Here is a 12,016-nt window from a genome sequence, read left to right on the forward strand (position 1 = left end):
GCCCTCATGGCAGAGGTCACATGACTACAGCAAGCCAGGTAGGACATGTGGTAATGGGTGCATTTTAAAACCCAATAGCTCAGGAATGAAGGAAGGAGAATCAAGGTGGCACAGTGGTTAGCACTGCTGCCTCACAGCGCCAGGAACCTGGGTTCGATTTCTGGCTTGGGTCACTGTACGGAGTCTGCAAGTTCTACCTGTGTCTGTGTGGGTTTCTTCTGGGTGCTCTGGTTTCCTCCCACACTCTAAAGATGTGTACATTAGGTGGATTGGCCATGCTCAATTGCCCCTTAGTATCCTGGGATTTGTAGGTTAGAGGAATTAGCAGGGCAAATATGTGGGGTTACGGGGATAGGGCCTGGGCGGGTTTGTTATTGTTGGCGCAGACTCGATGGGTTGAATGGCCTGCTCCTGCGCTGTCGGGTTTCTATGATTTTAGGATGACCAGGTATTATCTATTCCAGTTCAATCTCACTATTTGAAGAAACAAGAACCCACCTATACAGTACGAGGCTCCACCCAATACAAAACCCCCTGGACAGCGACCTCCATTGGAACCTGAAACACATAACAAGAAGCATTAAAAGGAGAATGCAATGACAAAGCTACCCCTCCCCCAGTCACCAATCATGGTTGAGTAGGGTCTGTACACTACCTGTTACATTAGCTTTGAAACATGTCTCTCTTTTCTGCGGAACCGATCCTTGGATATTTATACCACTACTAACCATGGGAGGTTACTGTGTGCAAATTGGCTGCTGTGTTTTCCCCACACTACAACAGTGGTCATGCTTCAGAAGTACTTCTTTAGCCTGGAAGTGCCTTAGGATGAGAAAGGCACTATGGAAATGCAAGTTATTTCTCTTCCCTGATAAACGTTGGCCAAAGAATGGCAGTAAAATTGTTAAATTGCCATCAATGGATGAGCCACTGTTGGGGCCAGAGCAGAATGTTCCAGAATGTTGAGAGAATTGGCTTATGAGGGGAGACCGAGTAGACTGGGGCTATACTCATTGGAATTCAGAAGAATGAGGGGAGATCTTATAGAAACATATAAAATTATGAAGGGAATAGATAAGATAGAAGCAGGAGTTTGTTTTCACTGGTGGGTGAAACCAGAATTACGGGGCACAGCCCCAAAATAAGGGGGAACAGATTTAGGGCTGAGTTGAGGAGGAACTTCTTCACACAAAGGGTTGTGATTCTGTGGAACTCCCTGCCCAGTGAAGCAGTTGAGACTACCTCATTGAATGTTTTTAAGGCAAGGATAGATAGATTTTTGATCAGTAAAGGAATTAAGGGTTATGGTGAGCAGGCGGATAAGCGGAGCTGAGCTCACAAAAAGATCAGCCATGATCTTATTGAATGGCGGAGCAGGCTCGAGGGGCCACTCCTGCTCCTAGTTCTTCTGTTCTTAGAATACTTTTTCCCTTACTGGCCCTGGGTTTACTTGCTCAGGTTTCCCTTGCTGTGGCTGTGAGGCAGTTCAGAAGGGTCAGAAGGAGATTGTCTGATAGGGGGAGGCAATGGCCTAGTAGGATTATCACTATCAATCCAGAAACACAGCTAATGTTCTGGGAGCCTGGGTTCAAATCCTGCCACAGCAGATGGTGGAATTTAAATTCGATTAAAAAAAAAATCTAGAATTAAAAGTCTATTGGTGACCACAAAACCATTGTCGATTGTCGGAAAAACCCATCTGGTTCACTAACGTCCTTTAGGGAAGGAAATCTGCTGTCCTTACCTGGTCAACATGTGACTCCAGAGCCACAGCAATGTGGTTGACTCTCAACAGCTCTCCAAGGGCAACTAGGGGTGGGCAATAAATGCTGGCCCAGCCAGCAATGCCCATGCCCCACAGATGAATAAAAGAAAGAAAGTCCCCAATCGTCATGGGACAGGGCAGCCTGACCATTTTATGGATTTCTAGCTCAGGGACATTCCCCTCTGGGTCACTGTCTCCGCATTAAAACTAGGCACAGTAAGAAGTCTCACAACACCAGGTTAAAGTCCAACAGGTTTATTTGGTAGTATGAGCTTTCGAAACTCACTTGATGAAGGGGCAGCGCTCCGAAAGCTCGTGGCACCAAACAAACCTGTTGGACTTTAACCTGGTGTTGTGAGACTATTTACTGTGCTCGCCCCAGTCCCAACTCCTCATCATTAAAACTAGAAAATCTGATTTAAAAATTAAATAAATTATAAGCTTGACAGAAATCTGCGGGATGGTTTGCTGGGCCCATCGTCCAGTGGTGTCCCAAGCCTGAGCTCTCACCTTTCTGGAAGGAAGCAGTGATTCGAAAGCTGAGCTCCTCTGTCTCTTCACTGTAATAGGCAGAGATATAGTCAGCGTTGAGAATCTGAAAGAATGAAGGCTGGCGGCCCAGTCCGGGCTCATAATCGACCGTGTGGTTACACCGGAAGCTGATGGGGGAACCATCTTGAAGGAAGGTTTGCGTTGACCAAGCGTAGATCTGCCCCGGGCCCGTCTGGACATAGTTTTCACTGAAATCCTACATTCCAAATAAAGAGTAAATGTTTGGACTTGGATTAATTCCAGCCGATTTCAAAAGAACAGCTTTAGTGTCCTTAACTGGAAAGTTAGTTAAATATCTCCAATTTTCTTCCTGTCTGTAAATACATTCTATCTTGATCTGAAATCCATTGCTACGTCAGATTTTTTTGATGCCAAATGTTTTCCTATTCAGTTTCTCCCTCTCTCCTCTCTGTTAATTGTTTTCAGTTCTACTGAAGCAATGGCTTCTGCAGGCAACTACACTTCATGACTGAGCCCCAGCTGGGGTAGGGGAGACTCCAAGTTGGAGAAGAACATGTTTGGGCTGCTTTGAATTGGGGGGGTGAGTTTGGGGGAAACTGAGTTGTGGGGGCAGGACCAAGTTTGAGGGAGACCCAGTTTTGGGTGACTGCATTTGCGTGAGATCGCATTTAGGTGGGCCGCATTTGGAGGGGACTGCGTTTGGGGGCACCTGGTTTGCAAGGGGATCTGGTTTAGAGAGGTGAGGGGAAACCAAGTTTTGGGGAGACCAAGTTTGGGGGAACCGCATTTGGGGGGGACCATGTGTAGCGGGGGACCACGTTTGGGGGCACCGTGTTTTGGGGGACCACATTTGGAGGGGACTGCATTTGGGGGGATGGCATTTAGTGGGGGGAACCACATTTTGGGGGACCACATTTGGGCAACTCCGGATTTGAGAGTTGAGGCCAGAATTAGTAACAAAAAGAACAAAGGAAATGCTAATGAATTCCCCCTTTCTCCTCTGATTCAGACTGAGCTGCTGAACTCACGGGCTGGAATTCTCCCATCCCGCGGGTGGGTTGCAGAGAATGTGAAACGCCATTGACGGTCGAGCGGGAATTTCCGGCTTTTAGACCAGCGAGGCCGGAGAATTCCACCCGAGGTCATTACTGGGGGGAAGAGGGCACCCCTACATGGGGAGAGGAAAAGATGAGGGAGATTTTCTATCCCCTCCCCTACAAGAGCTGCTCTCAAGCATTTCCCAAGGTGCCGGAGTTGAGGGGAACGGGGTGGTTGGGTGTGACTGGATTCAGGGTAGAGGCAGGGAAGACGAAATGATGGAATCTGCTCCAAAAACATAAAAAACTGGCAATCTTGGAATGGAACCTGCTCCTCCTATCCTGATCCTCAGTTGGTTAATGCTGGTTAATTATGAAAAGCCGTCTGTTTAGGAAGCAAAGGGTTAAAGAGATCTACCCACCTTCACAGCAACATCTGCACTTGTTAAGGTTCCTGGGACATAACCGTTGATCACGATGTCAAACAGGAGAGCGCCCTCGGAGTCCACCCCCCGGGCAACATGGGTCATTCGCAGGATCTCACCTGGAAATCAGAAGCTGTAGTCAATATGATCGGTGGCATGGTGGTTAGCACTGCTGCCTCACAGCGCCAGGGACCCAGGTTCGATTCCGGGCTTGGGTCACTGTCTGTGTGGAGTCTGCACATTCTCCCCGTGTCTGTGTGGGTTTCCTCCAGGTGCCCCGGTTTCCTCCCACATGTCTGAAAGATGTGCTGGTTAGGTGTTCTAGCCGTGCTAAATTCTCCCTCAGTGTATCTGAATGGGTGCCAGAGTGTGGCGTCTAGGGGATTTTCACACTAACTTCATTGCAGTGTTAATGTCAGCCTACTTGTGATACATACTTAAACAATATGCCAGGCAGCACACAGTGGCATTGCTCTAGTGAAGTCCCACTTGAGCACAAAACTCAAAGCTGCAGTACTGGGGGAGTGTTGCACTGTTGGAGGCTCTATCTCTCAGATGAGGTATTAAACTGAAGGACGTCTCTGTCTGCTCAGGTGATTTGAAAGATTCTGTGGCCCTACTTCCATGAGTAGCAGGTGAATTTGCTCTCGTGTCCTGACCAATATATATTTATCCCTCTACTGGGTGTCACAAAGACTGGGTGCTCACACTGCTGCTTGTGGGAGTTTACTGTGTGTAAATTGACTGCCTCTCTTCCTATGTGACACTGCTAACACTTCAGAAAGTACTTCTTTGGCTGTGAAGTGCTTGGAGACATCTGGTGTTATGAAGAGTGTCTGCTCTGTAAAGAATTTCTTATTGGGTGACATGGTGGTACAGTGGTTAGCACTGCTGCCTCGCAGCACCAGGGACCTAGGTTTGATCCCCAGCTTGGATCACTGTCTGTGCGGAGTCTGCAAGTTCTCCCCGCGTCTGTGTGGGTTTCCTCCGGGTGCTCCGGTTTCCTCCCACAGTCCGGAAGGCTTGCTGGTTTGGTGCACTGGCCGTGCTAAATTCTCCCTCTGTGTACCCGAACAGAGTGTGGCGACTAGGGGATTTTCACAGTAACTTCATTACAGTGTTAATACAAGCCTACTTGTGACACTAATAAATAAACTTACTCTCCCCTTTAACGTGCAGCCTGTTCCTGGTGTCAGTGCGCCCCCTGCAGTTCCACTCACTCACCTGTTGCAAACTCCATTTGTGATTCTTGCCTGAAAGCCCCTTTAGTCAGTGAGAATCCGTTCACAGTGCCAGGGGCAGGATGGGCTACTGACCAATAAATAGAGGCAAAAATCGAAACAAGTACTCTCGCCAGAGGACCTAGAACACAGCACAGGGTAAACTGAGACAAAGAACTAGCTCTTAAAATAATTAAGCATAATAAGCCATAACAAACTAATAAAATTAATAAATAAAATAAATCAATAATAATTGATTTTAAAATATTATTTAAAAATTATTTTAAAAAATCTGGAATAACAGGAAGTGTGGAAATATCTGCGGTGAGAGGAAGAGAGTTAATGTTTCAGATCAGCAGGCTGATATGCAGGCTGGGGAGCAATACGCAGACTGGGGGGGCAATACGCAAGTTGGAGGTGATACGCAAGCCGGGAACGATGTGCAGGCTGGGGGGCAATACACAGGCTGAGGGGTGACACAGAGGCTGGGAGTGACACCTAGGCTGGGGGGAGGTGGGGGGGGCTAGTGGTGCTATGTAGACCATGGGGGGGAGCCATAAAGGCTGAGGGTAAATTTAGGCTGGAGGGATATATGTAGGCTGCGGGGGGACACACACAGGCCAGGGGTGGATACACAGGCTGATGGGGGGAGGACACATGCAGGCTGGTTACATACGCAGGCCAGGGAGGGTGTGCAGGCTGCCAGTGGATACACAGGCCTGGGGATGGTTATGCAGGCTGGGGGAGGTGGTGTCACACGCAAGTTGATGGTAATAGGCTAAGGAGAGCATGTAGGTCATGGCGGGGGGGGGCAGGGGTCACATACAGGCTGAGTTGGGGGCGGGTGTAGATTATACGCAGGCCAAGGGGGATACACAGGCCAAGTAGAGGAATCCGCCCTTGATTACATCGGTTGGGCAATGGACACAGGTTTCACCTGCTAACGGCCAGCTAAACACACAGATGGTCTAACTGGGCCACTACCATCGGTCAGATTATCCGCCTGCACTGAGCTCGGGAAAGAGAGGAATAAAAATCAGCTGCAGTTTCCATTCCGGATCATTCTGGAATAATCCCTGCTAAAAAAAAATCCCAGCAGCTGGGTGAGGGCAGGGTTGAGGTCAGCTGTGATTCCACTTACGGTCGAATGTCATCACAGAAAGAGCAGCAAGGTGGGCGAGGTTAGAGCGAGGCCGGTAGCCAAGGCAAACAGGAGGTGGGAACTGGCGGTGAAGGAAAACCGCCCATTACAGATTGGGAATTCAGAATAAGAGAACCAGGTTTATAATGTGGCGGTGATGGTGGGGGGGGAATATATATCAAAATCAGCAGTGAGCAGGCGAGGGACAGCCGTTAACCAGAAAGAACAGCCGGTGCCTCCAGCAGTCGGTGAAATACCAACCCACTGCGCTGGGAATGTTCTGGATGTTTGCCTGAATGGTTGTGGTTCCTGCCGCTGTGTTTTCTGTGATGTTCGCATCGAGGAATGCGACTCCGAATTCTTTATCGTTAACAATCCCGATCACACTGCCCCTGGCTCTCCCCGGAGTGCCTACAATGAAGGAAATCACACCTGTTACGTGGAGCGCAAAACTTTCACCGCAAGACAAAACCTTTTGTTCTCTTTATCACCCCCCCCTCCCCTCGCTGCAGAGTGAAGTTTCCCTCCATCAGAGACGCACCCTCTTCCCACCCATCCACGCCACGCTCCCGCTGCGGCGGAGACGGAGAATTTGGCAGCTAGCTGAATCCTCACTCACTTCAGCGGGATGGGAATATCGCGCTGGTGGGAATGGTCATAGAATCCCTACCGTGCAGAAGGAGGCCGTTCGGCCCATCGAGTCGGCGCCAACAACAACCCCACCCAGGCCCTACCCCCGCAACCATATATATTTACCCTGCTAATCCCCCTGACACTAAGGGCCAGTTTAGCACGGCCAATCAACCTAGCACACGTCTTTCAAAGTGTGGGAGGAAACCCGGAGGAAACCCACACAGACACGGGGAGAACGTGCAGACTCCACACAGACAGTGACCCAAGGCTGGAATTGAACCCGGGTCCCTGGCGCTGTGAGGCAGCAGTGCTCACCACTGTGCCACTGAGCTTGACGGATTTCTGGAGACTATTGCCGGAATTTAACCGGCATGCCTGCGCCGTAAGATTGCACCCGAGCCCAAAGCACTGGGGGCTGGATCACTGAGTCAAACAGACGTTCGATAGACAAGGGTTATTTGGGGGGTGGGGGGGGTAGGTAGGTGGGAACGTGAGGCTGAGACCACAAGTGGACCACACATGATAGCACTGAATGGCAGAAATAACTTGAAGGGCAGAATGGCCTCCTCCTGCTCCACATCCTATGTTCCTGAGGGGAATGGGTGCGGAGGGAGGGGAAGAGAACAGGAAAGTGAAGTGGAGGTAGAGGATTAGCCATGAAGGTATTGCCCGGTCAAGCACCCTCAAATGACAGAGTGGCCTCCTTCTCTCTAATTTCTTTCACAGTTCTGATGTCTAATCTATAAGACATTACAGATTCATTTGATAACACAGCACTCCCTCAGTACTGCACTGGAAAGCAGCTCCAGTAACACAGCACTCCCTCAGTACCACACTGGAAAGCAGCTCCAGTAACACAGCACTCCCTCAATACCGCACTGGAAAGCAGCTCCAGTAACACAGCACTCCCTCAGTACCACACTGGAAAGCAGCTCCAGTAACACAGCACTCCCTCAGTACCGCACTGGAAAGCAGTTCCAGTAACACAGCACTCCCTCAGTACCGCACTGGAAAGCAGCTCCAGTAACACACTGGAAAGCAGCTCCAGTAACACAGCACTCCCTCAGTACCGCACTGGAAAGCAGCTCCAGTAACACACTGGAAAGCAGCTCCAGTAACACAGCACTCCCTCAGTACCGCACTGGAAAGCAGCTCCAGTAACACACTGGAAAGCAGCTCCAGTAACACAGCACTCCCTCAGTACCGCACTGGAAAGCAGGTCCAGTAACACACTGGAAAGCAGCTCCAGTAACACAGCACTCCCTCAGTACCGCACTGGAGGGCAGCTCCAGTAACACAGCACTCCCTCAGTACCACACTGGAAAGCAGCTCCAGTAACACAGCACTCCCTCAGTACCACACTGGAAAGCAGCTCCAGTAACACAGCACTCCCTCAGTACCGCACTGGAGGGCAGCTCCAGTAACACAGCACTCCCTCAGTACCGCACTGGAGGGCAGCTCCAGTAACACAGCACTCTCAGTACTGTACTAGTCGCATCAGTCTGGACTTTAGGGTTCCTTGAGCTATCCTTATCCCCACGACAGTCAGACTCCCAAGGCAGACCTGCTATACGGGCTGATGTAACGTCAGATCCACTGCTTATCAAAGAGGGGAAACTGTGGCTGGAATCTTGCTGCCGTTCACAAAGGCAGGATCTTACAGTCAGGCCGAAGGCACATTCCCCACCCCCCCCCACCGCGGGTTTCCCGGCACCAAGCGGTGCATCCAACAGGACACCCCTGTTGATTACGGCAGGACCAGATGATCCTGCAGCCAGTGAATGCACTCCGTCTCCCGTCGCTGTGAATCACTCCACGGATTGGGAGGAAAATCCCACCCATTCTTCCCAATAACCACGTGGGATTTGAACCCGGGCCTGTGACATGCTGGCCGCACGGGCCCACCAGACTCGAGATTGATTCACTGCCTTTGCGCCTCTTCACCTGGGCAGGTGGCCTGGTTACAGCCTGATGTTTGGAAGCTCTCTCCCGGGCAGCCCCTCCCGTTCCCGTTGGGGGGAGGGCTGTTGCACTGTCGCCGTCGCAGCCGTTTCCCCCCTCCACAGGAGGCCGAACATTCGCTCCAGCGTTGCCACGGGCTCCAGCCTCCGTTCACTGCCGGGGGAGAAAATGCAGACGACACGGATCAGAACGTTTAACCCACCAACAATTCACATCGCAGACCAAGCAAACCCTGAGGTAACTGTCAACTAATCGGCAGCACCCAGCTTAACAGCTGCACCCTGCGACGCTGTGACTGCAATTTAAAAATGGAACAAAGTTCACAATGAATCCGAGTGTGTGGGTCGTGGTGGGAGACGCATGTCTGCGGCTTTGAACAGGGATTCGCACGTGCACCGGGAGCACACACACATCTCCCAGAGCCGGTGAACAATCAGCAGTCGGATCACGCTGGAAACTGGCGGGAAGGCAGGTAGGTAATTTAAATCTGTTTTTAATATATTTTAAATATGCATTTTAGGTAATTATCGGGATCTTACAGGTCCCGGTCAAATCTCCCACTCTGCCAGGAGTACTTAATTCCAGCAGGATTCAGGCAAACTCTCCATGTTCAGGGAACTAGTGGGAGACCCCGCTGGAGTGAAGGAGGGGGCAATCGGGGCCCCTCAAGGGGTCAGGCAGTGGGGGGTGGTGGCCCTTGGGCATGGGCACCCTGGCAGTTCCAGCCTGTGTCTCTGGCACTGCCCAAGGGGCAAAGTGTCCATGCCCAGGGGGCGCTTTGGCCCTGCCCACTGGGCATCGGCAGGGCCAAGGGGATGGGGCCTAGGTGCGATAGATGGGGGTGGGGGAATCCCACTGTCACTCTGCACGGGGATCAATCAGGGATGGAGAGAGGGCAGCAATTGGGATAGGCTGGGGGGGGGGAGTGGTCTGCTGGGGGGGACTGGGACTTGCCCCTGCTGGGACATCGGGGTGCTCCGGGCAGGGAATTGTTGTGGGGGCTGTGGCGAGAGCTGGAGGGGTAGCACTGTGGTGGTCCCGGCTGGCCAGCGACTGGGGAGTCTGACAGATCGGCACCACCGCGCATGCCCAGAGTTCCAGGACTGTCGGACTCCAGCACGAATAGACCCCACTCCCCTGGGTTTTTAATGAGATTCACAACTGGGACCTCTGCAGTGATGATGTGGGAATGCCGGCGTTGGACTGGCATAAACACAGTAAAAAGTCTGACAACACCAGGTTTTAGTCCAACCGATTTATTTGATAAATAGACTCACAAGCTTTCGGGGTTTGCCCCTTCGTCAGGTGAATGAAGAGTTCTGGCCTCAGACAGAGCATACAAAGCACAGACAGTTTAGAGATTACTGATTAGAATGCGAATCCTTACACCTAACCTGCTGTTCAAGACCTGAAGTGGCTGATAATGTGAGTGGAAGGAGCACTGATCACAGTTTAAAGAGATGTGTATTGTCTCCAGACAGTACAGTAAGTGAGGTTTTGCAAACCCAGGCAAGTCACGGGGGTTACAGATAGTGCGACATGAACCCAAGATCCCTGCTGAGACTGTCCTCATGTGTGCGGAACTTGGCTATCAGTCTCTGTTCAGCGACTCTGCGCTGTCGTGTGTCGTGAAGGCCGCCTTGGAGAATGCTTACCTGAAGGTCAGAGGCGGAATGCCCATGACCACTGAAGTATTCGCCAACAGGAAGGGAACAGTCTTGCCTGGTGATTGTCGAGCGACGTTCATTCATCCGTTGTAGCGTCTGCATGGTCTCCCCAATGTACCATGCTTCGGGACATCCTTTCTTGCAACGTATCAGGTAGACAATGTTGGCCGAGTTGCAAGAGTATTTACCATGTACCTGGTGGATGGTATTCTCACGTGTGATGATGGTATCCATGTTGATGATCCGGCATGTCTTGCAGAGGTTGCTGTGGCAGGGTTGTGTGGTATTGTGGTCACTGTTCTCCTGAAGGCTGGTTAGTTTGCTGCGAACAATGGTCTGTTTGAGGTTGTGTGGTTGTCTGAAGGCAAGAAGTGGGGGTGTGGGGATAGCCCTGGCGAGATGTTCGTCTTCATCAATGATATGTTGAAGACTCCGGAGAAGATGGCCTTCATGACACATGACAGCGCAGAGTCGCTGAACAGAGACTGATAGCCAAGTTCCGCACACATGAGGACGGTCTCAACAGGGATCTTGGGTTCATGTCGCACTATCTGTAACCTCCGTGACTTGCCTGGGTTTGCAAAACCTCACTTACTGTACTATCTGGAGACAATACACATCTCCTTAACCTGTGATCAGTGCTCCTTCCACTCACATTGTCAGCCACTTCAGGTCTTGAACAGCAGGTTAGGTGTAAGGATTCGCATTCTAATCAGTAATCTCTAAACTGTCTGTGCTTTATATGCTCTGTCTGAGGCCAGAACTCTCCATTCACCTGACGAAGGGGCGTACCTCTGCAGTGCACAGAGTGCACAAATTCAGGTGAGAAGCTGAACTCTCAGAAGTCGGGATTTAGAACAGTTCTCCCACCAATTCAGCACTTTTGGGAGAATCGTCCCCGATGAACACTGATTTCAATTTCAGGGAATCAATATATTCCAGTGATTTTAATTGGGGTTGCCTTGAGCTGCAGTTGCAGCATTTGGACAGTAGATGGTGGAATTACCCCACTGTTCAGCATCTGCTCACTGCACCCCACTCTCTCATTACATTATCTCAGATTCTCACAGCCGGCAGTGAGCAGCATTCCCTGTCAGCCTGGGATGAATTTCCCTTTCCCTGTCTCAGTGTGCAGGTGGGGAGGGAGTCACTGAGGCTGAATAAAGAATCATGAACAAACCTCAAGCTCCCCTGGTCCTTGGGGCTGGAGGTCGGGACGTTTACCTCTGAGATCTTTAGTCCCTTTGTCCGACAAGTGCTATTCACTGTATGACACTGTGCAGCTTGTGTGAAGGCCAGGACCATGTAAAGGCTCCTGTGTATGTTTAGCCCTGTTTACTCCAGTCAATGTAAAGACTTCATTTTAATATAATTTTGTCTTTTAGATATTTCCTTTTTTTTGGATGTCCAGGTCACTAATAACCTGTCCTGGTCCTCCCGTGCTAACACTATAGTTAAGAAAGCCCACCAATGCCTCTACTTTTTCAGAAGACTAAGGAAATCTGGCAAGTCAGCTACGACTCTCACCAACATTCACAGATGTTCCATAGAAAGCATTCTTTGTGGTTGTATCACAGTTTGGTATGGCTGCTGCCCTGCCCAAGACCGCAATAAACTACAAAAGATCATGAATGTAGCCTAATCCATCACACA

At 50.6% G+C, this 12,016-nt stretch overlaps 1 protein-coding gene across 1 annotated transcript in view; it reads right to left on the reverse strand.

Moving 5' to 3' along the window:
* LOC145358107 (hemicentin-1-like) overlaps positions 1-12,016 on the reverse strand; it is a 359,590-nt gene that overhangs the window by 16,253 nt on the left and 331,321 nt on the right. The window contains exons 88-93 of the mRNA XM_080211781.1: positions 8,679-8,849; positions 6,363-6,512; positions 4,965-5,102; positions 3,738-3,859; positions 2,276-2,513; positions 499-558 (exon numbers count right to left, since the gene is read on the reverse strand). Coding sequence (XP_080067907.1) covers positions 499-558; positions 2,276-2,513; positions 3,738-3,859; positions 4,965-5,102; positions 6,363-6,512; positions 8,679-8,849 — 879 coding nt within the window. The remainder of the gene's footprint in view (positions 1-498; positions 559-2,275; positions 2,514-3,737; positions 3,860-4,964; positions 5,103-6,362; positions 6,513-8,678; positions 8,850-12,016) is intronic.

Source organism: Carcharhinus amblyrhynchos, chromosome 25 (assembly GCF_965287045.1).
Source record: "Carcharhinus amblyrhynchos chromosome 25, sCarAmb.v2.hapA, whole genome shotgun sequence".
NCBI classification, from domain to species: domain Eukaryota; kingdom Metazoa; phylum Chordata; class Chondrichthyes; order Carcharhiniformes; family Carcharhinidae; genus Carcharhinus; species Carcharhinus amblyrhynchos.